Below are 27,435 nucleotides of genomic sequence, written 5' to 3'. Positions count from 1 at the left end.
AAACCTGGGGAACCTCTTTACAGAGAGATTTTTTTCTCATGTTCAAGTGGGGATGCTCTGCCTCCTTTTCTTCCCCACTTCTCCTCCTCCTCCTCCGGCTCCTACAAAGAAACCCCAGGTCAGAAATAAGTGCAGCCTCATGCAGAGCCCTGTTTTGAGCAGCGATGGGGTATAACTCAGACAGACACTGCCAACACAGGGATAAGCAGGAGAAAAAAGATTTATTTACGTCATTTGGGCAGTAACACAGCTGCAGCGATTCACCGGGAAGAAACTCCAGGAAAAAAAACTCAACGTGACACAGCAGGGATGCCCCACGCGCGGGGGACCCTCCTCCCATCACACAGTATCTCAGGTCGGTACAAAATTGCTGTCGCTTTACAAAAGGTGTGAGATCCACAGTAAAATACCAAAGGGGAGCGCGGCGGGGAGGAACGGCGAGGGACACGTATCGCTCCAGGAGCTCATCCCTGCCGGTATTTGGTCTATGAAAATGCACCGTACGACAACTCTTGTAGAAAAATCAATCCCGAGGGCTTGACGCATGCACAGTCACGGGATTTCTACACCTATGATAGAGCTCAAAGCCTTTAAAACAAGCACTTGGGCAGCTCTCCTGGGGCAAAGGCATCTGCACGCCCTGTCCTGCCGCTGGGCGCTGCTTGGGGCAAACCTCTCCGCAGGAGGCGTTTTGCAGGAGGGAAGGATGAGACACAAGAATTAGGCGAGGGAAAGCAAGGAGCAGCCCCCCTGCCCGGCACTTGGCCCCGGCAGAGCCGCCCGCCGCGGTCAGGCTGCTTTTATAGCCTAAAAAACTGTCCCACATCATCTCCTCTCCTCCTGCCCAACACTGTTAGGAAGAAAACAGCACCCACGTTTTGGCTATTTCTAGATTTGTGTTTAAAAACAGCCCAGACCTTCATCTGAGGGTTATGAGAAAAATCGAAAAATAGTTCTTAAATAGGATTTTGTTGCAGGGTGGAAGATTCGTGTCCTCCTGCCCCGCGAGCTCCGGGGGGATGGAAAGATCCTCAGGGACAGCGGTGAAACCTGATGGTCCCCCTGCTCCCACCAGGGAAATTCCCATCCCGAGTGGGATGCGGAGCATCCTCTGCAGCATCGCTGTCACGGGCAGCAGGCAGAACATGGGCAGAGATCCCGCTCGGCAGATGCCCGACAACTTCTGGCTCTTTTCAGGAGAGCGCCAGGGCAAAGCTGCCTCTGACCAAGAGAATAAAGATCCTTGGAGAGCAGGAGGACGCGGGGGGCTCAGTGGGGATAACGGACTCCCCGGGATGTGCTGACGTTTCGCGCACCCTAAAAAAGCCAGTCGGCTCCCCCTCCCCTGCTGCAGGGCCGCTCTCCAAGCAAAAATAAAAACCAGTGACATTTCAGCAGCAGAAACCTGCCCAGGCTGCTCTAATGAATCAAAGGGGTGTAGGGGAGCGACAGGTTTCCTGCCTCCCCGCCTCCCCACCCCGGCAGACGGCAGCGCGCTCCGCCAACGCCAGCAGCTTCCTGCAGACTTCCCAAAAGTCGATGTGAAAATTCAGCACTTTTTTTTTTTTTTTTGGTTAAACCTTTAAAAATTCACATCTTGTTGGGTTTGTTTTTCTTTTTCCCCTTAAATATATATTCTATAAAATAAGGCAACTCGAGGAGACAAAAAGAATGTCCCCATTGCTTAAGTCCTGCATCTTGCCACCGAAGAGGGTTGCGGCACTTCCAGTTGAGAGGAGCCGCTCCACCCAGCTGCAAAGCTCCTGTGAAGAGGAGCAACATGCTCAGGCGATGCTGTAAATCCGGGGGAAATGCCTGGACACGGCCCTCGGCAGCCCCTGCACGTGTCCTGGGGAAGGGAAGGCTCTTGCCCCTCTGGGGGTTTGTAGGGAGGGAGATGCATCTGCCGGGGATGCTGCAGCGGGTACCGCTCAGAGAACCTCCCGTCGCCAGGGGACCTCAGGGACGAAGGCAGCACAGAAGATGAAATGACTTGATTTCTCCCCAAAACTGAAGCACACATTAACCTTTGGGAGAAACTCTAATCTGTATCTTGTGGTGTTAAAAGCTATAAACAAGGTAAGCCCAAAGGAGTGCAACTGATCCCCAGCGCAGACCCTGCTGAGTGTCACAGCATCTCGTGAAAACTAGACAGTACAGCAGCTTTTTATAACAGACGTTTCATCTTTCTCTATGGAAAAAGCACAACTGTGTGTTTTACCTCCAATGTTTTCCTTCTTTTGCGTGTATTAATGCTGGAAATGTGATCTTCACATTTCTGAGCTTCATAGTGTAAATGTTTTCCATATTGCTCACCAATTCCCACTGGGCTAAGTCTTGCTTTTTAAAGCCTCATTTCTGTGAGAAATAAATTTAATAGAAAATAATTTATATTTTAAAAAACAACGACATAGAGTAATCTGCGGGAAACGGTCCTGTGGAGCAATGGGATGGCACATTACAGGCTCAGAGACTGGGGTGGGTGGCAGGGACATCAGGGCAAGCTGAGTAAAGCCGGTATGATCATTGCCCGGGTTTGCATCACTGACCTGTGTGTACTTGGACCATAGGCAAAAATTCTTTATAGCCTCAAAAGAGGAAAAAAATCCTTATTCTAGCAGTCTTGACCTTATCAGCAAAGATCTTTTCACGCTGGTACCGGTTATTACCATGTAAACACCAATGTCACCCAGTTCACCCAGAGAAGAGAATTTAGATACCGCACGATCACCTAATCTGAGCACAGCCCCAGCACTATGCAGGGAAACCAAATCTGTGATGGAATTAACTCTTGGTCCTTGCCACAAGCTGTTTAATTCTCATCGTCCGAGAGAACGGGCGGGATCTTGCTGGAAAGCAGCGTGTAGACATACGGCCAGATCTTGTTGGTCTCTGTCCCCGAGAAGGAGTGAAGGATGCCCCTGGTCCTGGGGGAGAGATGGGGTAGAAGTCAGTGCCAGCCCCTGCTGGGGACAGGGGCCATGGGCGGGGGCCAGCCCGGCCAGGCTGGAAGCTCACCAAAGGCTTTTTGGGTGAGAAAAGCAGGATAAAGGGGATGAGCAGCAGCTGCCGCCACCCGCAGCATTCGCTGGGAGGAGCCCAGCACATGGATGAGCCAAACCCAGATAACTACAAAAAATCACACTACCCGGGAGAACAGCTCACCCCCATCGCTCTAAAGACCGCTCGCTCTCTAAAGCACTTTATAGATGTAAATCAGCAGGATTTATTCTTGTGCTTAAGCGAGCGGGAAAATCAGGCCCCTATTTCTGCCCCCACCCCATGACAGGCATCTCGGAGCTTCTCCATCTCTTGGGCTGGAGTTTGGTAGCACTGCCGGGCAGCACCTCTGTAAATATAATAAAATAGGTTTCCCACCCTGCGCAGTGGAGCCAGGGGGTTGCAGGGATTTGCACCATCTACTGCAGCCAAAAAATCTCTCCCATCACCAGCACCAGAAAACCCCTTTGTGGAGCCCAGCAAGACAAACAAGAGCTGGGAATGTCTTTGCATCAGTCTCCTCCCTCCAAACAGGCTTGGCTGCAACGAAGGGCTGGACTTTGTGCTGCTGAGTGGGGGCCGTGCCAGAGCCCCCCCGGGCTGTCAGGACCAGCCAGTGGAAATAGCACTTGTGCCTGTAATTATGGGCACACGGTGGTTTATTCGCATGGTTCAACTCACTTGTATAACTCTATTACTGGCTTTGCAGCATCTTTGTATTTTCGGAGCCTGGCAGCGACGGCCTCGGGTTTGTCGTCCTCGCGCTGGACCAGCGGCTCGCCCGTCAGGTCATCGACGCCCTGCGGGACGGCAAACACCATCGCGGGGACGCGGCCACCACCCCCAGTGCCCACCGCTGCCAAATGCCCCGTCCTGCTCCACATCTCTTGACCATCCTGATCCACATCTCTTTTCCCAAATAAAAAGTGATAGGACCAGAGGAAACGGCCTCAAGTTGCGCCAGGGGAGGCTGAGGTTGGGTCTGGGGAACAATTTCTTCCCCAAAGGGCTGTGGGGCATTGGAACAGGCTGCCCAGGGCAGTGCTGGAGTCACCATCCCTGGAGGGGCTGGACAGACGGACATGAGGTTCTCAGGACACAGGTCAGTGCCAGGGGTGGGGGAACAGTTGGTCTCGATGACCTTGACAGTCTTTTCCAAATCAAAATGATTCTATGATTCTATGACCATCCCCAGTATTTAACATAAATCCCATTTTTCCTAAGGACATTTTGCACAGCTCCTTTAGGCTGGCTCCCGAGAGAAAAGCCCTCCGGTGCTCAGCGCTTGCTGCCTGGGATTTCTTCCCGATGCTTTTTTGCAGTGTCAGCTCACGCAGAGAAAAGCTTCTCTGATCTCTTCCTTTTGTGCATTGCCCCCAGCTGCCACCACCGCGATGCCGCGGGCTCTTACCTGGACCTGGGGGGGGTTGAAGTCCATGTTGTACACCCTCCCACTGCCCGGGTGGACCCAGCGGGCGCTCAGACGATCCTTCAACGTCTCAAAGGGGATGTTCAAACTGATCACCAGGTCCAGCTCGCAGATCCTGTCCAGCGCCTCAGCTTGTCCCAGCGTCCGAGGGAAACCTGTGCAGGTACCGCAATGGCAAGCGGCTGTCAGGAGAGGGAGGAAAGCGGCGGCGATGGAGCCAAAACCACCCACTCCACAGCCCCGGAGCTGCAAAACCACCACGACTTCTCGCTATAGCACCAGCAGCGTGAAAGACAGGGATCCACCATATGGCTGCAATAAAAAATAGCTCCTACAGCCCCAACTCCTGCAATACAACACATGGGTCATCGTGGATTCGTGTTTTCCTGCAAAGCCGTGTCCGGTGCAGGGCTGGTGTCCCTGCACAGGGGCTGGAGGTGACGACAAAATGGGGATAAATGCTGGAATTACACAGCAAAGTCTGAAGGAAATGGAACGCTGTGCACAGATGAATGACACACCTCTGGTTTACAGGGAGGACACCAAGGATGCTGCGATAAAACGGTTTGTACAGACACCACCCAGCTCTCTGAAAACCCCATCCTCCAAAGGCACCGGGCGATGCCTTTAGTTCGGAAAAAACAGCGAGGGGCTGGGAGCATCTGCTCTGGCCGCTGGACCGCAACCAGGGCTGACTCCAAGCTGGTCCCCTCTCCAGCTTTCTCTGCTGACAACACCCTTTTCTCATTTTTGTAACCTTTTTTTTACCTCCATAAAGCCCTCTGAGACTTTTCCCAAGCAGAACATTATCAGCCGAGTGTTTGTCAGGACATCAGCCCAATGACTCGGCCATTATGAGAAAGAATACATTTAGTCTGTCTTACCAAGCAAAGGCAGTCTGTTATTTAAGTTATCAAACTGAAATAAATACGCTCCTCGTCACAGTACTGCTGGAGTGGGGGTCTGACTGCAGCCACTGCTCACACCCCCAGATTAATTCCCCTCAAAATGAGGAGGAGGAAGGTGATAGCGCAGGGCTGCCAGCATCGCTGCCACCCGCGTCCTAATTCTAGCTTCGGGGGCAGCCCGTCCCTCAAATATCTTGGTATAAGCAGAGGTCAGCACACAAACAGGTGGTTCCCAAAATCCTCGTTCCCAGCCCACGGCCAGAATTGTTTCGCTCTTGCGGCACCTCGGCGGGACCGCCGGATGCAAAGCTGTGGTGGAACGGGAGCTGGCCGAGGGTCACACCATGATAAATCAACCTCTTGAGCTGCAAGAACATGAATCTGGCGTGTGGATGCAAACCCCCATCGATGTGCTGAAACACTGGGGGTTTTAATACAACAAAATTTGTACTTGTTTAGGCAGTGCTTGTTGCAGCAATATATATTAAGCACTATGTCACAGAATCACATAGAGTCACCGAATGTCAGGGATTGGAAGGGACCTCGGAAGCTCATCCAGCCCAATCCCCCGCCGGAGCAGGAACACCCAGATGAGGTTACACAGAAGGTGTCCAGGCGGGTTGGAATGTCTGCAGAGAAGGAGACTCCACAACCTCCCTGGGCAGCCTGGGCCAGGCTCTGCCACCCTCACCGCGAACAAGTTTCTTCTCATATTCAAGTGGAACCTCCTGTGTTCCAGTTTGTACCCATTACCCATTGTCCTGTCACTGGCTGTCACCCAGAAGAGCCTGGCTCCATCCTCCTGACACCCACCCTTTCCATATTGATCCCCATGAATGAGTCACCCCTCAGTCTCCTCTCCTCCAGCTCAGAGCCCCAGCTCCTCAGCCTTTCCTCACCCGGGAGATGCTCCACTCCCTCCAGCATCTTCATGGCCCTGCGCTGGACAAGTGAGGATTCATGGGCATCATCAAGGCAGCCTGAACCTACAGGGCTTGAGGTCTCTGACATCCACCCTGCAAGCCCAGCGGGGTAACACTGCCAGACCCCCCAGTGCCAACACTGCCAGATCCTCGGCGCCTGCTGGGATGAGAAGAGCTTGGCCGGACCCCAAGCCCCAGCACAAGCCGCCCCTCCTCTGGGGACACCCAGGGCCCCGTGGAGAAGAAACCTGGCGCTACCACCCTCCAGTCCATGGCACTAGACAATGGACTTATATTAGTTATAAACCATTGTGTATTTTCCCTGTCAGGAGCCCGAGAGCTCTCCAAAAGCCCAAGTCTGTTATCAATCACTTGGCTCAGTCTTATCTCCGTATTCACTGACTCTTTCAAAGAGCTGCAGCAGGTTGGCAAGGGACGGCCGCTTCTCCCCATGCGTCACGCTTGCCTGTGCCCAACACCGCACGTAAATGCAACCTGCCGAGCCCTATCCCGTCCCCAAAACCAAGCCCCAAAGCGCTTTCTAGAGCCGCCATCAGCACTTGCCAGGTCCCAGGCCTCCGGCAGTGACGTCCCAGGGCTGCTGGCAGCGGTGTCACCGCCGAGGGCTGCGGCAGCTCCTGGCCGCCCTCCGCTGCTCCTCTCACCACTCACCTTCCCGGTTTGCTCTCGGCGTCCCCTCCACCCGCACCTCGGGCGGCTTTGGGGCTGGGATGAGAACCTCTTCTGCACACAGAGCGAGGTGGTGAGAGGGTTTTTCTTGGCTGGCCTTCAGCCCCGCTCTGCTCGCTGCCTCTGCTGTATGGAACACCCTTGCCCTGCCTTTGCCTTTCACTTTCCCGGACACGTGCCAAGGGGGAAAAAACATCTGCAAGCAGAAATCTCTGCCAGCAGGTCAGCTCCTGGCTCTGCCCCCACAGCGAGCAAAAGCACCTTCTGGTTTTTCTCTCTCCTGGTGCTGCCAAACCATTAGCAGCACAACAATGTTTTAAAGGGGGCTGGGATTTTCCCATGCAGAGGGGACGCTGGCAGCGCACTCACCGTCGAGCAGCCAGTGCTGGTCCCGCCGCTTCTCCAGCTCCATCATCATCACACGCGTGATGACGTGGTCCGGCACCAGAAGGCCTTGCTCAAGGTACTGCTTTGCCAAGACACCAACTTCTGTTCAAGAGGAGGAAAAAAAAAAAAAAAGGAAAAAAAAAAAGCGTGACATTTCTGCTTAAAAAATATCGCTCCCCCTCGAATTCTGCCCATCCTCCCAAATTGCTCCTCCAGGAGGTTTTCGGCAGCATCCCTCTGCTCGTAGCTGCTGCTGCTGATAGCCACATGGTCCTTTTGGTGCTGTAGAAATGGAAAAGCCTGAAATACCCGAGAGCAGGAACCCAGCGAGCACCGGCCCTGCCAGCTGGACATGCACACCGTGTGCCATGCACAGAGCCCCTTTGGTTTTGGAGACGGCACCGGTGTGGTTACAGGTGACACTGGCACGGATATCAAATGTCACAGACACTGAACCAGCTGCAAGGGATGCTGCCAACCTCCGCACAGCTCCGATGGTGGGACAGTCACCCCATCCTGGACCGGAGGTGTGGCCAACATCCCGCTGCCTGGCTCACCGCCGGCTTGAACGCAGCCTCAGTGCCAGATACAGGATGCCAATAATGCCTATTCCTATACACTGAGCCACAGCGGCAAATTCTGATGCCTCACAGGAGGTTTCCAGTAAAGCCATGAAGACAAATGATGCACTTCAGCAATCCCTGCAGATCTGGCAGCATTGGCTCATAGGCACAAAGTTTCCATGTACAGCCATCATCAGGAGAAGATGGTGTCATCGTTTATAAACTATATGAAGGGGTGCAAATTCACCATTTCACGTGCGAAACGTGGCAGTAAACAGGCATTACCAGCGAGCTCATGCAAAACCCAAACCTCCATTTGTTAAATCACTGCTGAAAGCAGAAGACAGCTTCCCATCCAAGGGGCTTTAAGACTTCAGAGGCTCAACTCAAGATACTCTCAGATAATAAAACTATTTCCAAGATCAAACCCTTGAGAACATAATTGTAGTGTCACTGCAAGGTAAATACCTCACATCGCTCAGCTGGAGCCAACAGAGCTGGAGGAGAAGCCAGCGGTGGTTTCTGCACAGGTACCACCGTGTCTGGATCCACGTTCATGGCACCACCCGGGCAGCCGCTGCCAGCAGCCAATGTTGTAAGGGTTAATTCTGCTGATATTTTTATTGCAGCTGGGGTAAAACAGATGCTACTTCAAGGAAACATGCAATAAATTCGGTCGCTTCTTCCATTACTGTTTGCCTGAAATTTTCTTTTAGCCACTCAGAGACACAAAGAAACTGTTTGGAAAATGCAAATATTCTTTGCCATGATGTGTGACAAGCCCTGATCCTGCCACCAGAAGAGATCTGGCCTCTTTCCTCTTGGACCAGGACCCTAACAACACCTCTTCTGCTCTCTTCCTACAACAGCTGAAATAGCATGTCACCAGAAACGAACAATTTTGCAATCAATTTTTGCAAGATTTCTGGCGAGGACAGCACATTTCAGCCCTCGGAAAGTACGAGACCTCTCTAAAAAAATGCTACGGGATCCTGCATTTGGGGTCAGGCTCTGGTTTTCCAGCTTGCAGCGAGAAGTCAAAGCAGGCAGGCTCGTGCACCTGCCCACGGGCTGAATTCCTGAGCTGCAGGAGGGGTGTTTTTGCAAGATATACCGTTCCTGGAGAGAGTTCATCTGGTCTAATGGGGGAACCTGATGCAGTCTGCATGGCGCGTGGGGCCGGGGTGTGCTCAGGAAACCTCGCAGGCTCCTGAAATGATTTGTAGAGGATGGCAGGTCAGGGCTGCTGGCCAAGCCACGGTCCCTGCTTGGAAACCTGTCCCCAAAACGAGTCACCAGTGCGGGGCTGAGTCACCGCGGCGACAGGGACCGTGTCCCCCTCCCTCTGCTCCACCAAGGCATTTCAGCTCACCCCGCCGGGCAGCTCTTTGCTGGGAGCCGCGGTGGCTGCCAAACACCGAGAGCAGAAAATACCTGTTTTCAACAACACGGTTTTTGTTGCTGCCCGTACATCGCCAGCGCTGCTGGCAGCTCTCCTGCTTGGGGAAGCAAAGGACGTGGGGATGGCGATAATTCGTGATGCCTTATGCAACCAGCATGGAGACCTGCTAAAGCATAAATATTATTGCATCCGCCTACATATTTTTAATATTTATTCACATGGCGTGCAGATTGCCCCAGGGTTGCAGGGAAGGCGCTGGCTGGCAGGGCAGAGCTGCTCCCGGGGCAGAGCCCGGTGGCTGTGGGGGCTGGAGCTGCACAGAAGGTCCTGCTGCCATCCCGAGGAGGGCTGGGCATCCGAGGCACCGGCTGCGGCTCGGCTGGGCTGCTGGAGCCGAGCCTGGTGCTGCAAACCAAAACCACACCGAGCTGCGCTTGTGAAATCTGGAAATACAAGCTGCAGGTTGAGCCGGGGCCCACGGCTCTGCAGCGCAGAATGACAGACTGGTTGGGGTTGGAGGAACCTCTGGGGATCACCCAGTCCGGCCCCTGCTCACGCAGGGTCACCAGAGCAGATCACACAGGGTCACATCCAGGTGGTTTGAATGTCTCCGAGAAGGAGACTCCGCACCTGCTCTGGGCAGCCTGGTCCAGGCTCTGGCACCTCCCAGCAAAAAGTTTATTCTCATGTTCAGGTGGAACCTCCTGTGTTTCAGTCTGTGCCCGTTGTCCCTCATCCTGGCGTTGAGCACCTCTGAACAGAGTCTGGTCCGTCCTCTTGACTCCCAGGTAGTGACAGGACGAGAGAAAACGGCCTCGAGTTGCACCAGAGGAGGGTTAGATTGGATATTAGGAAAAATTTCTTCCCAGAAAGGGTTGTAGGGCATTGGAACAGGCTGCCCAGGGCAGTGGTGGAGTCCCATTAATCTGAAGCCTGCGGGTTTAACCCACCCTTTAAGGCACAGGACTTCGAACTCTCTGTGGCTTCTCCGGATGAGACCCTGACCCGCAGCCATCACCCGCATCACAGCAACACCACGTTCCAGCCCCGAGGGACATCACCCACCCACCGAGGCCACGAGTAACAAGCCAGCCGCTCAGGACGAGGCAGGACGGGCTGGAGAGGCTGCTCCCAAACACGGCGCTCGGCCTCCAGACCCTGGACTTTCTGCCTCACGGCAAAACACGATTTTTTTTGTTTAGGCTACAGCAACACGATCTGGAGTTAATGGAGACATGGAAGTTAACAGGGCACCGACCACATGTGCATCAGCGCGGTTAAACTGCAACAACCCCGACCGGCCAGGGCCAGAGGTCACCCCGGTTTTGGGACCCTGGCACCTCTTTCCCGATGCAGATGCCGCATCCAAGGCTGTTGCTCCCACCCCACTCCCACTGATAGGACATCACTTTGGGGAGCCAGAGCCTGATGTGGCCCCAAATTCTGACCTTCAGCCAAAGCCACAGGGAAAATAAATTAAGTTGTATTGCAAATTAACTGCTGAGTCCTGCTAAGACCTTGGGATGCTGCCAACACCAGAGACAACCAGCTGGGTACCGGGGCAAGTCCTGGCCAGAGAAAGTGCTCACCACCCTCCAGCACCCCTGCCTGGCACCAAAACCAGTTTCTAAGTCTTCCAAGATCTTAAAAAGGCCCTTTCTTACAGCAGAACAGCCACTCACTAAGCAGAACACTAATTAACAGACAGATGTCCGGTGGTGGATGTACTCGTAGGGTCGCTGTAGCAAAACTTCAAACGACTCAGCAGCAGCCGTGTGTTCAGCTGCTTCGCTCGGATTACTCTATAAACACCAGACCGACAGGTCCCTTTGGGACAAGGATTCTGTAATGCAGCTTTTTATATCGAAGGGCGCCAGCTCCCCTAAAATGCAAAGCCAGCGGTGCAGATGACAAATGCGAGAGGAGACTCTGCTTCCACCTGGTCTCCCCCGGAGCTGGCACACCGCAGCGCTGTCATGTTACAGCTTGTCCAAAGCAAAGAGGAAAAAACAAGAAAGAAAAAGCAAATAGCTGCAGCTTACTGAGAGCTGTAACCAGAGGCTGAGTCAAAGGTGGGACCAGAATGTCATGCCAGATGTACCAAACTAAGGCTGATTTACTTCTGAGTAATTCTACCCGTGTTTCTCGGCGTTGTTTCCTTTGGGAAAACGAATTTAGCTGATGTGCTCTGGGAAACACCTTCAGCTAACTCTGTTTACAGCCCCTTCTTTCTTCTCCAGTGTCCTCAGAGAAGCTCTACGGCAGGAGTATGAACCAAAATATAAAATTCAGGAAAGACACTGATTTAGAGCTTGATCGTGCAAACTCCCGGGTGGGCACACAGTCTCACCGTGCTGCCCCGCTCCCGCATGCTGCACCTCTGCTCACTTTTCACACAGGTCTTTTGTCCTTCAGCCAAAGCAGTCATCGGAATTTTCCTAATTTTGAGCCTCCCTCCAAAGGAAATATTATTGTCCTTCTTATTTATAAAAGGAAATCTGGATATTTTTAAATGAGTGACCAGCGCAGGGACATACGCAATGCCCCTGCCAGAGCGCACAGCTCTTCAAAACTTTTACCCCCCCTTTTTTTCCTTCTCTTTTTGTTACACCTCTAAAAAGGGAAATTGCTTCTGGGTTCTCTCAGCTTGTTTTGTATCAATGCCGTTTTACCGTTCTGCCCAGTGAGTCAGCTTCCCCTCTAGGCTGGTCTTTCACACGTTAGCAGAGCAGTTGCTGGGAAAAGAAATAACGCTGGGATTGCCTAATGGCAGCTGTGGAGGGACCTGAACGCAAGCCGGGGTGCAGGACACCCGCTCCCGAGCCTCCTCGGGGCCGGGGAGCATCTCAGCAGCTGCACGGGGTGCAAATACAGCGAAGACCATCGAATCTCCCAAGGGCTTTGGACCTGGATGTTGAACACGGGACGGGCAGGAGCAAAGAGCTGCTGCAACCCCTAAAGAGCTGAGTCTCGGGGGGTGACCTGCACAAGGTGGGTGCTGCACCCACCTCCCTGATTTCTGGAAGGGAATTTCATAAGGAGCAAGGGGACATGCACTGGCACCCCATAAAACCCCACGGGCTGTGCCGCAGGGGCTGGCGCGGCACACCACAGCACCCGAGCGCAGCACCCCGCGACCTGCAGCGATTTTCCCAGCGGGGTTTCCCCCGTGGACGAACACACGTTCCCCAATCCATCCCTCCCACCGTGGGTGTCGCGCAGGCACAGCACGCACCAGCATTTCAGCCATCTGCCGTCCACCGCTTCGCAGTTTTTCCCCCGTTCCTGTACAACCACTTAAGGCAGGATGAAGTTATTAATAACACACGACCCGCGGCCGTGGATGCCGCCGTTAACCATCGGTGCCCGAGCAGGCGGGTTATTTGTACCGTACCCACCTGGCACAGGGGTGAAACTACTAAACACATCGTGGCATCGGACCCGCTTTTACTGGGCAGCTCCGAGAGCCCAGGCTGGAGGGAGAGGGCAATAAATAAACCCATGGAAATAAAACAACCTGTGGCGCATCCAGAGAGGGGGTTCCCCATCCCATCCCCATCCCCATTCCCATCGCCGCCCCGTCGAAGATGCCCGGGGCTGGAGACCCCCCACCCCGGTCCCCGACGGGGCGGCCCCCGGGCACTCACCGCCGCCGCCGCCGAGGTTCTCCCGCAAGAACTGGCCGCTGGAAAGATGCTGGAGCCCGAAGCTGCGGGCGATCCTCTCGCACACCGTCCCCTTGCCCGAGCCGGGGGGTCCCAGCACCACCGCCCGCAGCAGCTTAGAGGCCATGACCGGCTGCCGGAGCCCGGCCCGGGTCCCTGCGGGGCAGGACAACGCGTCAGCCCGCCCCGGCCCCCCCGCCGCCCGCCGAGCCGCCGCCGCGGTCCGTACACATCAGCAGGGCGGGGGGGGGCACCGGCAGGCAGCGCCGCCCGCCCGCCCCCTCGGGCCGCGGCACCCTGGGACTTGTAGTCCCGGAGCCCGACGGGGCCCCCGCCGCACGGGGCGGCCCCCGGGGGTCCCCGGTGAGGGAGGGGATGCGGCGGGGCGCCCGGAGGCCGGGCTGAGGGTTGTCCAGAAAGAGCCGGCGGTACCGGCGGCACTTTGGGCGACCGGTGCACGTCCCGCACGGCCACCACGCAGGGTGCGAGGGGGGGTGGTGAGCCCAAGCGCCCATGGCTGTGCCCGCACACAGCCCGGGTGCTCGGGGGAGGGGCTGCGGCCGCAGCTGCGAGCACACGGGCACGGAACGCACAGGCTGCAAACGCCCCGTGTGCAGACGCAGTCTGCAAACGTGCAGCTTGGCAACAGCCAGCCTGCGAACGCACAAATGCAGTCTGAGAAATGCCCAGCCTGCAAATACACGCCGTGCGAAAGCAGGCTGAAAAAAATGCGCAACCTGTAAACGCACAGCGCGCAAACGCATTCTGGTAAGTGCACAACCTGTAAATGCACAGCGTGCGAAAAGATGCACAACATGCAAATGCACAGCGCGCAAATGCATTCTGGTAAGTGCACAACCTTTAAATGCACGGCGTGCGAAAAGGTGCACAACCTGCAAATGCACAGCGCGCAAATGCATTCTGGTAAGTGCACAACCTGTAAATGCACGGCGTGCGAAAAGATGCGCAACCTGCAAATGCACAGCGCGCGAACGCATTCTGAAAACAACCGCACGGCTCGTAAATGCACGACGTGCACATGCAGTCTGGAAAACGCACCACCTGTAAATGCACAGCGTGCAAAAAACACGCCCGACCTGTAAGTGCACCGCGTGCCCATGCCGTGTGCACACGCACAGCCTGCCACCCTCACGGGCGGCGACAGGACGGGCGACACCGCCATGTGAGCGCACGCGTGCCCCCGCACCGCCACCAAGACGCCCCACGGGTGCGTGCGCGCGCGCCCGCTGCCGTGCGAGGGCGCGACTCCACCCGCGCGCGCGCCCCCGCGCCCGCGTGCGTGCCCGCGTCCCCCCGCCCCCGGAAGCGCCCGTCACATGGCCGCGCGGCGCTGCCATAAACACGGCAAGATGGCGGCCCTCACGCCGCCCGCCCGTGCTGCGTCATGTCGCCCCCGGCCCCTCCGGCCGCCGCGCCCGCAGGTGGGTCCGGCCCGGCCCGGCCCGGCTCCGCGCCGCCCGCCGGCGGGAGGAGGCGGGGAGCGGGGAGCCGCGGGGCGGGCGGGCGGCGGGGCCGGGGCGCGGCGCTCCCCCGTTGCGCACTATTATTTTGCGGGCGGTGTGGAGGCGGGCGGGGCCTGGCGGGGGGAGCGGGGCCCTTCCCCGGGTGGCTCCATCCTTGAGGGGAGCGAGGCGGGGGCGGGCGGGCTCTGAGGGGGCTGTTGGCCGGCGGTGGCTCCTGTCCCGCCCGCCCCCGGGTTCAGGGAACGAGCCGCGGGGGAAAGTTGGGAGGGAGCGGCTGTGGGGCCGGGGCCCGTCCCTCCTCACACACCCCCCACACCGCGCCCGCGTAATTGCTCGTCACGCCGTTGGATCCTCATAACTTGCTGTTTCGTTTTCTTTCCTCCGCAGGTTTTTTGTTAATACCGCGCTAACCGAGATGGAGATCAGGTTTGCTCCCTGCGCGCCCCGCCAGGTTTCTCTATAGGCAGGGGGAGAGCGGCGTGTGGGGCTGGAAAAGTCTTGTCCTGTGCGTGGGGACGGGTTGTGGGCAGGGCACAGCGGGGATTCCATCCGTGCAATGCTAAAGGAATCGCGGTTCGTAGGAAACCAAGTGAAAAATACGTAGAATCGCCAGCCCCAAAGGGGCAGGAGGTGGAACAGGAGTTTAAAAAACCAGACAAATGTAAAAGGCTTCCAAATGCAAGAACTGGCAGCAGGCGCTGGAAACTAGGGGGTTTAAAAAGTGCAATGCCTCAGCAATACCAAGAGCAAAGAATGTGTAAGACTGCAAAACGAATGTGGGTTTTCCCTAAAAACGGGGCTCTTCAGACGATAATAGGGAACCCACTTAGGCTTTTTGCATCTTTTTTATCTTTAGTCTGAAGCAAAGCAAAAATCAGTGTGTGTGTTAGATGCAAAGAAACAAATCATATTTGCGTTGGAGTAAGAGCTAGATCCTCTCTGGAGAAAATGGCATCAGCCCTTAGAATGTGTGTGTAACTCGGTATTTGTGCCAGAGGGTGCGGGGAAGGGGGCGTTCACCTCTGTGGTTGTGTGTCTGCTCCTTTTACATAGCGTAATAGTAACTGTTGGGGCATGGAATAAAATTTTTAAACGGGGGTCAAGGCACGCTTGAGTTAGAAACCAGCAATTCTTCTCTCATCGCTTCAGCCTGTGAAATGTAGTATTCTCCATCCTACAGTGATGCCATTCTACTGAAATCTGTAGAATTTTTCGACTGGAATGCTAATGGTGGTGTGAAAACGTCTCAAAGTGAGAGCAAGTGGTTCGTTAGTTAAGCAGTTTCCTCCTTTTCAAAAGTCACCGTTGTGTGCACAGAATTTATTAATATTTTTTACCAAGCATTTTGTGTGGGTTTTTTTTCTAGCAACAGCGGATTCTTTAAGGAATATATATGGTGGTAAATCTGCAAGTTTCAGGATATATGTTTAAGTCATCTTATGTCAGTATTGCATAAGCTGTTAACTGTCCCCTTTTTAGGTAATTTATGTTTGTAGTTTGTTTTAAAATGTACAAATATTTTTTTTACACTGCATGCTTCTCAGATATTTCATATTTGTCTCTCCATTGCCCTCTTGAGTTAAAAACTTGTAAGGCACCATTTTAATAGCTGGATCCAGCTGAGTGTTACGTATTTCTCTTTTAAAAACAGTCTCCATAACATCTCAGGACATGCTGTTTTCCAAGTAAGTTCGTCAGAGTGTTAAACCACTTTTGGAGTTTTAGCTTCCTCATGGTAGAAACATGAGAGCAACTTGTACTGGTGAAGTCCGTCAGCATAATAAATGAACTTTCTATAGAAACTTAATAACACATTAACTTTTACGATGTAAAACGGTTGTGTTTTTTAAACTAATTTCAGAACTCAGTGTATTTCATTCTCTTAACCAGAGGGTAAGTGGGGGGGTGTAGAGATAGTTCCATGATCTTTTCTGCAATACGTGTTTTTAAGGAAGAAAAAAAAAGGGGGGGCGTAAAATATAGGTTGATATAAGCTTATAATTTAAGTAGTTTGCAGTGTTGTTTATTTCACAATTGTATCCTATGACCTAAAAATGCCAGCTGCATCCTTGAGGCGCCTTCAGGCTGCATCCCTTGTGTTGGGTGCTGCTCCCCTCCAAGCCATCGGCTGGCGTAGCCGGCCCTAGAATTGCGTGTGACAAATTCCAATGGAGCCCAGCTGCGTGCGCAAAAAGCCAGCGCCCCGGCGGGCTCGGTGCAGTGTGCGGTGCGGTCACGGTGTGGTGCTGCCTCCGTACTCGCGCTGTGAGCGATCCCACTCCTCCGCTGCCGCCAGCGTAGCTCCGTTAACTGCCCTGGCTCTCTGCCATTCTGCCTACTGACTGTCTGCTTCGTGATATTCAGTACTTGAGTAGCATAAACCAAATGCTTTTTTCTAGCTCCGGTAAATTCAACAGGGAGAGGAGGGTGGCCCTGTTCTCTCTAGTGGTATCTGTAGAGTGGTTAGTTACCTTTTCTCCATTAAATCCAGTGTTTGGCCAGAAGAACCTACTACTTAAATGCTTTGCAGAAGCCACCGCGGTCATTAAGATAGCACTAATCATCTGGATAATTTTCTGGACTGAAACCTCACTTCTGTTAAACTCTCCTGAGCCTTTCAGCTGGCAGCTGGGCATCCCTTGGGGTGAGACGGGTTTTTTTGGGATGCATAAGGGATGCGGATACGGAGGACGTGCCGGCTGGGCGGTGTTGCGGAGGGGCTGCGCTGACTGACAGGCTGCCCTGGCTCAGTTATCACAGTGCTGATGCTGTCTCTTGTAAAGGTACAGTACTGTGATAACTGAAGGATGGCAGCCATCTGAGCTTCACGGGGCCCCACGGACTGATGGACGTACAGCACAGCATCCTGCCAAAGTGGAGTGTACTCGTCTAAACACACCCCTTTGCATAAAAGTCAAAGGCTAAGAAAACTTAACATTTTATTTGAATAAAATATTATGCTTTATTGAGAGTTTGCCTGTTGCTTGAGTACTTTGCCTCGGAAGGTCCTCTAGAAATGCTGTGCTTTGGAAATCTTCAAAAACGGTTCAGAAAGCAGATTTCTGTGCAGTGTGGTGAAGTATTAAAGAGCGGAGGGGCAGGTGGACGGGTAATACTTGGTACCAGCACAAATGGAAATGACTAGCTACACAGAAAACAAAGCCCTTTTTAGATGCCTTTTAAAATAATTCTAGTTAAAAATGTCACAGTCTTGGCTGATTGGTCTCTTAACTCATTTTCTGTATGTCTCAATACCTGGAAATAGACGGTGGGATGGGTTATTTCGCCCATGCGGTGGGTTGTTGATGCAGCTGGTACAGGGTTTGTTTGGGGCTTCTCTGCCCCGGTCAGTGGGAAACTGCGAATTTCCCGGGTAGTTTTTCTAGCAATGTCATCAAAATACCTAGAAAGGAGGAGGTTTTCGTGGAACCTGCTCTTGGCTGCAGCTGCTGGCTGTTTTTTGTGCCATGTGAATTCAGTGGTGGAAGGCTGAGGGTTTCTGTGTCCTGCAGTGCTGGGACACGACAGCAGAGGGGTCCCGCGGGCCAGGTTGTGCTGGGGAGTGTGAAGTCCGAGGGATTTTTTAATAAAAATGAAGAGAGACGCGCAGACATGTTAGTGTGGTGCCTGTTCCCATGAGCCCCCCGCCCCGAGGAAATACATGGTCCTCAGCCTGTGGAAGCTGATGCATCAGTTACCAGAGGACACAGTTTATTCTTGATGCCACGCTAAGTGCGGTCATTAACCTCGAGGTGTTTAGAAAACTCTTCCTTCTGGACTGGATGGTTCATGACTATCCAGGACCTTGCCCTGTGCTTCCCTGCACAGCCCCGGCTGCCGCTCACTGCTCCGGGGAGAGGACGGGGACGAGTTCAACCAGCGCTCTGCTCCGAGATGGCAATTACATGGTTGATGTTATTGCTCTGATCATCTTTACTGGAAGCTGTTTTTTCTGCCAGACCGTGCTGCTGGCGATGTCTGTTGGCCCAGACGGGGTCGGTGCTGTACAGCCGTTGTGGAACATTTTGCCAGCATGCGTCATTTAAACGGGGGGAAATTATTACTAGTGTTATGATAGCGGCTTGAATCTGTTTCTGGAGGAGGACTCTATTGTACTAGAAACTCTGCAAATGATAAAAAAAGACATCCTGCTACCAAGAGTTTAAGTTCTAGATAGATTAAAATCTGAGCAGAGTCAACCCTCAGCTTCCTCTCTGCCTCTTTCCAAAGCCTGCAGGCAGCCCTTGACCCGCGCAGGAATATCCTCACCCCAAAAAGCAGAGGTGGTCACTCCCTGTGGTGCAGCAGGCATCCCTGGACACCAGTGTTCCTCCCTCACGTGCCGTGCCACGTTTTGGTTGCAGGATGAACGGGAGACAAGAGGGGCTGTGGGATCTCGGGGGTGGGCGCGTTCATATGCTTGCAGGCTGGCCAGGGCTGGGTTTGATCTCTTTTTAGCTATTTCCATTGTTTTAGGAGCCAGCAGGTGTTCTGGGAACACGTGTCCCCTTTCCTGGATGAAAGGCAGGTGACCAGTGGAATTTGGAGCTGGAAGGAGCGGGATGTGCGCCCAGGTCCTCCCGGTGCTGCCCCAAGGATGGCTTTGGGTGTTCGCTGATGAGTGCAGTCAGGATGCTGACTCGGACTAGAAACCAAAAAGTACTTGTCCCTCCCATGGGAAATAAGTGCTCAGAGCCAGATAGAAGGTTTGTTATGGACCAGGTCCAAGGAATAAGGTCCCTCACCTACCGAGCCGTGGGTCAGATTTGAGGGTGAATGACCAACCTGGCTTGTTTGGTGGGACGTGCAGCAAAGCTGCTCACTGTGTGCTGCAGGACATGTCACGTTCTGCTGAGAGCGAGCAAAGAGCCTGTTCGAATGACATGTGCCTCTGGCTTCAGCTTGTGATTTTCGTTTCCTGTTACAAGTACAGCTTCAAGCTCTGGCATGGGACAGGAACTGCAGCGCCGTCTGTGCCTGAAAACAACACCTCTGCCATCAGATTTACTGGGAGCCTTTATCTCCCTCGAGCTCAGCGGACGTAGAGTCCATCTCTTTTTCCTGTAGCTTCCTACTGATACAGTAATGGGACAGACTTGTTATGAATACTGGGTTTGCTGTATCTAAATATTGCTACCTATGAACAATGCAACTATCGAGTCTCTTTTGGCAGTGGAGCACTTCCTCCCACGAACCGTATTAAAGCAAGATGTAAACAACATGCGTACAATGATACATCACATCACTTTCTGCTCAAAAATACGGTCTCTGAGGACCAGGACCATCAGTTTTCTGATAAAACTTTCTCTAATTTATGGGTTTGATCCCAAGGCAAGGCAGTTTCCTTGTGACATGTCTCAGCTGTCATTCCAGATGGATTTGTTCTAACCCGGTGGTTCTCAGGCTGTTTCATCAGGAAAGTCCCTTTTCCCATCTGGAGGCCGTCGCCTTCCCACCCACGTTTTGCATGAGAAGAGCAGCAGTTCTGCTCCTGCGACGTCTCGGGGCTGCGAGGCTGCAGACAGGAACGGCTGTTCTGCTCCTGGCTCTCGTCCACAAATGAGCCTTTTAAGGGTCGAAGTCCCTGCTCCGAGCAAGCTGGCCAGCCACTCTCAGCTTCTGACAGCCGCGGGATCAAAGACATCCATTGTCTGCAAGCACTCAGCCTTGAAACCAGGTGAACAGGTTGCCTTCCCCCAAAATGCTTTTCTTTTAAAAATGTGACTTCTGTTCAGCATGAAGCATCAGTACCGAAAAGCCTTGGCTTAGTTGTACTAAAATAAAAAGAGTCCTTCCCAATGGAGTTTCAAGTATGCAGTCGTCGTTTCCAAGTCCAGCAGTGCCCCATATGAATCAAATTGTGTTTTAATTACTGTTTGTTCAAATCATCTCTGGCTGGCGCAGAGCACTTCACCTTGAACAGTAATCCAGGCCTTCTTGATGTAAACATCTTTACGAATCAAGTAGCCTAATTGTAACGTCCAGATATGTGCAAATATTCCATGTACCAGAATGTAACTTGGTTTTAGGTCAGGTTAAGCAATTTCTGAATGTGAACCTGGAGATGCTGGACAAAGTAGAATGAAAAAAACAAGTTGATGTAGACTGTGTTGAGGTCTGCTTATGTGATCGGAAATGTCACCAGCTCAGCCATGCAGTGTTATTTTTTCTTCGGATGCAGAAGCATCTTCTTGGCATTTCAGCTCCAAAAACTGCTCAGTTAGAGCACCTTGCCTGCAAAATTTCATGAGCTTAGCAAGAATTCAACACTATTTACTCATTACAGATATGCTCGGCTCAACTGTGGTGATATTTTTGCTTTCTTGAAGTAAAATCGGATCGATGTCCTGGAGCTGCATTCCTGCTCCAGCTGTTCTCAGTGGAGTGCGTGATTATGGTTTATGTTCTCGCTCCTGTTTCCAGGTGAGGGTCCTTTTCCACTGTGTGCAAACGCTGTTGAGTAACAGTAACGGCAATTCCATGTGCCTCTTACTGGGAAACGTAGTCCCCAAGAGTCCTGTGTGAACAGAGGATGACAAGATCATTCTTCCTTTCTGCATAAAATATATCTGACTGTATCTCACATTTTGAAGATATCTTCTAACCCTGTGGTTTTTGTCAATATCTTGATTCACAGAGGGAAACTGTGACTTTAATTGATGTCTGATTGGGGACAAAAATACTCATCAGGAACTGAGTGTTTCAGTGTGGTACAGTATCGAAGTTATTGCTATCATTTCTGTATCCAGGCAGATGATAAAGTCAGGACTCTGCAACTTGGTATGTAATTTGCTCTTCATAACATTTCAGAGGAGCAGGAGAGGGGCATGGATCTGTGGAGCACAAGCATGATGGGAGCGGCTGAGGGAGCTGGGGGGTTCAGCCAGGAGAACAGGAGCTGAGGGGAGACCTTCTGATCTCTGACCTGCCTGAAAGGAGCTTGGAGCCAGGGGGGGTCGGGCTCTGCTCCCCAGGAACAAGCGCCAGGACCAGAGGAAACGGCCTCAAGTTGCACCAGGGGAGGCTGAGGTTGGATCTGGGGAACAATTTCTTCCCCCAAGGGCTGTGGGGCATTGGAACAAGCTGCCCAGGGCAGTGCTGGAGTCACCATCCCTGGAGGGGTTGGACAGACGGAGATGAGGTTCTCAGGGACATGGGTTAGTGCCAGGGGCGGGTTAACAGTTGGACTCAATGATCTAAAAGGTCTTTTCTAACCAAAACGATTCCATGATTCTATATGTGGATTAATATACTCCTACACAGGATCATGCATTTATGTTGGGCTAATGTTCAAGCTCTCTGGGACCAAATACTGCTGGAGCCAGAGGAACGACCCCTGTTCACTCCGAAGGGCTGTGGCTCAGACCTGTACTGCAGATCGTAGGTCCCAATCTCAAGCTCCTTATTGACTTAAAGAGTACAAGAGCTGCACTTAATCTGGGCTTTTTGATACACAGGGATGTGCATCTGACACTGGAAAAAGCCTCCTTCAAGTGTAGCAGAAAACAGGGGAAAAAAGAGGTGTGATGCTGCTCAGGAGGGAAACAGCTCATGGTTTGGGTGGTTCCCTGGATCTTCTGAAATCAGGCAGCGCAGCCTTGAACAGCCCAGGACATGTCAGTCTCCAGTGCTGTGCGGACACTGGTCTCCTTACATTAAGATGTGATGCTCTGGTCAGTGCTGCCAAGGGAGCAGAGCAGCTCTGCTGTGGCAACTCGTGATGCGGAGGAGTTGAGAAGGCAAGTGGTGCTCAACGCTCCTTCTGCCAGTTTGCTGCCTCCTCCCTACAGTGAAGGGGAGAGCTTGCTATCGACTGCCCTCCATTTGAATTAACTCCAGAAGCAGGCAAAGTACACTGAATAATTCAGGAGAGACATGTGTTTAAACATTTGCACAAGCTTCAGGTTCTTCCTGCCTAAAAATAAGTCAGAGAGAAAATGATTCCTTTTGAGGTGTTGGCAGATGGACAACAGAGACGTGGACCCCATCCCAAAACCATCGTCTTGCTCCACCCAAGAAGACACCATCTATGGGTCTCGTCCTTGCTGCTGGGACCAACCTGGGGCTGGTAGTGGTGGAAAGTTCAAGGGAATGAATCAAGGGCTGTGCACACCAGGGCAGCACCAGCACAGGCGGTTTTGGTTGAGTAGTAGCAAAGAGCTTGTGGCAAAGAGCCCTGGAGAAAGGACTGATAGAGAAGTAGGTGAGCTCAGGAACAGGTCTGAACATCAGGGTTTTAATTGTTACCCTAAAGTTATACGGGTAACTGTTTTCTATAACTGAGAGGCTAGAGGCTTACCTGCTGTTTTGTTTTTTTTTTTTTTTTTTAATAAAGAGAGCATGACTTTAACAAAAACAAGCAAAAAGATGAATGCACAGATGCCTCTTAGGGTCAGTGCTTTGGAGCACCAGAGCAGATGTGATTCTTCCAGAGGGACGTGGATGAGGAGGAGTCGGGACCTTTCCTGTGGAAGCACAATGAGAGAGGCTGCGCCTGGGGTTACCTGCTGGATTGGTGTGTTTCATAAACAAGCCATTTGCTTAAACGTGTTATCTTCATGTTCCCAGAGTGATTAAAAAAATTACATGTTTTTTTTTGAAAAATTTCTACCTGGTGCAGAACAACATTGTCTCAAGACAGCATGTGATGCCACTCCTCCAGCATCTGAAGCCTTGCTGCGTTCTGGTTTGGAATGCACTGCTCCAGGGCACTCTGGAAATTAAAATCAAAATTTCCAGAGGCTTGCTGCTAATGAAGCCTAATTAATTTTGGATGTAAATGTTACACGCTGCTGCAGTTGCATTTGCATGCCCATTAAAGGAAAACTCATTTTGATCTCAATCCACAGTGGGTGTTTCATCTGAAAATTATTAGAACACAGTGACTATTTAGTTCTTTCTTAGTCTGAGGATTTTTCGCTTTTTCACCCCTTTAACTCAAACAAGTTAAAGGAAACACACCACAGCCTTTTAGAACAGTTGCATGAAATACAGCGTTTCACTTAAGAGGAAATGAGGAAAACCAGAGTTACATAAAATCAGAGAAAAATCCTACGCTGCTTTTCTCCTCCATAGGTTTCATGGAATGAAACATCCCCGATGCACATGGTTAAGCAGCACGGCAGGACAGAGACAAAGACTGGGGCACTGAGCTCCTGATGGTGATATTGCCCATCTTTAACAGACTTGGGAAAAAGTCCACATTTCTCGAGATTTGGAGTTTGTTTGCCATCACGCTTGTATTTCTGAACCCTTTGTGCTGTTATGAGCAACATCCTTCCTCAAAACACGGCCTTAATTCTGTTTTTGACAGAGGGAGAACATAGCAAACGCCACATGAAAATGCTGCTTTGCAACATAGACTGAGGAAATTCAGCTTCCAAAAGTACACCAGAGTAAAACAACAGCAACAGAATGTGCTTTGGAACTTGTCCAAGCAAGATTTTATACCCTGGCTACTAGCAATTCATTAAGGATTTTAGAAATGCTGCGTGCTCCAGGTTACATGAGTTCTCCTGAAAGAGCCAGGGCCACCTGGTCTGGGATGCTGGACACTGATCTGAGAAATGCTCCCAGCCATGTAAACAAGCTCTGCGATCTGCAAACCATGAGGAACATGAATCAATGTTGTGTGTCATTTTTTGTGTGTGACAAACGTGGCATTTCCAAACCTAAAACATTTAATCGTTGCTCTGGTTGAGGTCACTTCTCTGTTTTGTCCTTCCCCACCAGTAGATTCACCTCCAGTTCCAGTTAGCGCTAGACTTGCCCTTATAAAACCTGACTGTTGCACATATAGCTTTGTCTGGGTTGTATATATATATATATATATGGAGGTAGTATATAAGTGTGTCTAGCTGTAGCGGTGTGGCTGGCAGGCAGCAAGCGGGTACCTGTGAACTGTGCCAGCACGAAACCCATCCTTCTGGAGACAGCCAGGCTGGAAAGTACATGAGCTGCAGAAAATGTATGTGAGGTTCTGGGCAATATTGATTTGTCTTTGGGTATTTTCTCAGCTTGCTGGAAGCACAATAAAAAGGTGCTCACTGATGGAGTCTGGCTGCAGTGGAGGGGGATCAGAAGTGGGATTTGGAGCTGGCCACCAACATCACCAGCACCGTGATGACCACAGTGACCACCACGGTGACCACCACGATGACCACCACCACCACACTGCTCCACGACATTTCAGAACAGCGATGGCTGAGACAACAAAGCAGATTTGGGCTGTGCTGGTTGCTGTGTGCCAGCTGCCACGGGCACTAGTGTAACTAGTGTAACTCCATTCTTTGCAGCTACTCTACAGCTCTTTGCACAAACCCAGATTCTGCCTCACAATGAGTGAACATAAGGTATGTTTTTCAGCAGAGAGATCTGGAAAGAAAAATGCCAATAATGCTGTTGGTTCAGTTTGTGTCAGGAGGACAATGAAGAACCAGAAAGCTGGCAATGGGAAAAAACAGATTATGAAGGCAAGCAGCAACACGAACACGCCTGATGCGGGACTGAGACGTGGCAGCAGCATCTCCACATTCCCGAGCGTGGAGCGAAGTGAGCGATCTCCAGCCCCCTGGCCAGGGAAGTGGGGAAATGGAGCTCACAGCTCTCAGCCGCGCTCTGCCAGCTCACCCAGCCCTGCGCAGGAAATCCCCCGCAGCTCGGCCTCTGGCAGCGGCTGCCGCAGCACCCTCACAACAAGCACTGCTTTGGATGGACAAAATGTAATACGTTTTTTTTTGCAAAGTAAATGTGGACTACCGACGTGAAGTACCTCTCCTTCTCCAAACAGGTATTATTAGAAACCTCACTTAGCTTAAAAAAGCCTAACAGGGTTGAGCACCATAGTTAGAAGTAATTATGAAAAAGCAATTCACACATTCCAGATGTCTCAAAATAAATTCTCTCACTTGCTTTTCCAAGCAGAGACAGAGCCCTCTGAAAACAATGTCACAAACATGGCTTCGCATATGTTATGTGAGCACAGGAAGTTTAAGATAAATTCAGCGACAGATCAGATGAAAGAACTTGTGCACTTGGCAGATCTATTTCTACAGCCCCTGTGGCAAGTCCCACCCCCTGGCTGCAGCGTCCGGGGGCCTCACAGTCTCTGAGATGTTGCACGGGGATGGTGTGCAGTGCCATCCACTTCGCCCACGAGGAGACACGTCAGGGAGGAGGGTGCAGGGTGAATTCGTCCACAACACCCAGCTGATGGGCACCAACAGGTGGTTTGGAGCACCGAAGGTGGTTGTTGTGTGATGATCTTCACCTGGTCCAGCTCTGCGCTGCACCATAGCCTGGTCCTCCTGCTCCTCCTGGTCTCGTTTTCCCAGCTCTGGCCGCATGGTGAACCAAACCCAGCATCTGTCCTGCTCAGAGCAGCTTCTGCTCGCTGCATCTGAAAAAATAACTCTAAGTGAAAAGATCGGTTTTGTCGATCTTGAGGAAAAAAACTCGACGTGCTCTTCTTTGTAACTCCCACTTCTTTTCCCTGGAGATAAAAATGGAAGAATGTTTTGGGAAAAAAACCATCCAATGTGAGCAGTGCTGAACATAGCCTGATGCTCTGCATAAGCGCATAAAAGCAGAGAATTATTCTCGGTCTACTTTCTAATACTATTGCTGTTTCAAGCATTGCTGACATTGCAAGTCAGCACCCATTTTACCCATTACACAGTGCCTGTGACTTCATTACCTCCTGCTGCTTTTTGCTAGGATGTATGAGAAGAACCAGGCTCCAGAAATACTGCCGGGAACAAATCGATGACAAACCGAAACCACTTAGATAGTGTTAAATCACATTTCTGTAAAGGTCCAGTCAATCTCAACCTGACAGCATTGGTGATTTAAAGCACTTTATCGTACACAGGGCCCCTTACTGTAGCTTGAAATGCCATGAAAAAAAAAGTTTTCTAAGCATTTTCCACGTTTAAAGTAGTGTGAAACATCATCATTTCAGAGGCAAAGGTGGAATTTGGCTTGTGGAAGCTTGAAAACCAAACGACAGCAAGGGCAGGTAAGGGATAATTTGTGCACCCATCCCTACCGCTTTTTTACGGAAGGCTACAAGAGACAATTTTTTTGAATTTAGTTTGATTTTTAATTCACAAATACCAAGACAGCCAAGTCTAGTCATCTCTATTTTGCTGGGTTTTGTGTGGAGGATATCAGTGCGTCCTGGAAGTTGCAAAATAAATAAAGATGTAAGATACAAAATAATTCTTCCAACCTGTCACTGCACCCCAGTTCTTAGAGGGGTAAGAAAAAGTTATTTTGTATCACAGGTCTATTCTGCAGCTCTTTGCCTGCCTGTTCTCTTTATAAGCAAGAGAACATGTTCAGCTACAAATCCATGTGATTAATTCCTTAGAGAAAACTACTTTAAAGGTTTTAATGCAAAATTATATACTTTCCCTAGGATGGTATGTTGTGGCAAAAGCAAACCATTTTGGGGCTAGGTTGGAAATCCTCCCCCGTCATTAACATAGTTCTTGCAGTAATTTTTAGAAGCAGACTGATTTCATCCCAGTTATATCTCACAGAACAGAAATCAGCAGACACCAGTGTCCTGAAATTAAGGAGAAAAAGCAAAAATCTCACATTGCAGGCAGGACTAGGAGACCGAACACACAATTTCTGTGAGCCTGTAAGTGCCATAGGAACCCAATCCCATTTTTCAAAGTGAAGTGTGTGAGCACGTGAGAATTCAATTCTGGCTGAAGGACGTGGCCTTTGGGAGCCTGGGTCATTGCTGGACAGGGTCTTGGGCACTGATTTAGACGGAGGCAGAGGTGAAGCTGGTTACTTCTGAGCCGTGGCAGCCACGAGCAGCCCTAGGATAAGCCCCTTATGCAATCTTTCCGTCACGGCCTCCTCAGCTTTGCTTTGATTTGCAGGTCTGAGCTTCAGGGTTTAAGGACATCGGCAATATCCGTTGCTGTGCTGGGAAACGAGCCCTGCCTGTAAAGCATAAATGACAAAGAT

At 51.6% G+C, this 27,435-nt stretch overlaps 2 protein-coding genes across 2 annotated transcripts in view; one reads left to right on the top strand and one right to left on the bottom strand.

Moving 5' to 3' along the window:
- Window positions 1–241: 241 nt before the first annotated feature.
- AK4 (adenylate kinase 4) lies at window positions 242–13,212 on the bottom strand. Its single transcript, XM_065656050.1, has 5 exons — window positions 12,950–13,212; window positions 7,320–7,439; window positions 4,412–4,584; window positions 3,682–3,800; window positions 242–2,927 (listed from the first exon to the last, which is right to left on the bottom strand). Exons 1-5 carry the CDS (start codon window positions 13,092–13,094, stop codon window positions 2,813–2,815), a joined length of 672 nt encoding a protein of 223 aa, XP_065512122.1. The 5' UTR covers window positions 13,095–13,212; the 3' UTR covers window positions 242–2,812.
- Window positions 13,213–14,326: 1,114 nt separating this feature from the next.
- Window positions 14,327–27,435, top strand: part of JAK1 (Janus kinase 1) — a 72,796-nt gene continuing 59,687 nt past the window's right edge. The window contains exons 1-2 of the mRNA XM_065655805.1: window positions 14,327–14,409; window positions 14,839–14,877. The gene's annotated coding sequence lies outside the window, so the exon portion shown is untranslated. The remainder of the gene's footprint in view (window positions 14,410–14,838; window positions 14,878–27,435) is intronic.

Source organism: Caloenas nicobarica, chromosome Z (genome assembly GCF_036013445.1).
Source record: "Caloenas nicobarica isolate bCalNic1 chromosome Z, bCalNic1.hap1, whole genome shotgun sequence".
NCBI lineage: Eukaryota > Metazoa > Chordata > Aves > Columbiformes > Columbidae > Caloenas > Caloenas nicobarica.
Note: the sequence above shows the minus strand (reverse complement) of the source record. Positions and strands in the feature narration are given on the sequence as shown.

What these genes read in the sequence shown, in the direction of transcription:
- AK4 (XM_065656050.1), bottom strand. Translation starts at nt 13,094, where the DNA reads ATGGCCTCTAAGCTGCTGCGGGCGGTGGTGCTGGGACCCCCCGGCTCG. An exon ending in CCAGCACTGGCTGCTCGACG is followed by an intron (nt 4,585 to 7,319) that starts GTGAGTGCGCTG and finishes GTACCTGCACAG; the next exon opens with GTTTCCCTCGGACGCTGGGA. An exon ending in TCAACCCCCCCCAGGTCCAG is followed by an intron (nt 3,801 to 4,411) that starts GTAAGAGCCCGC and finishes GCCGTCCCGCAG; the next exon opens with GGCGTCGATGACCTGACGGG.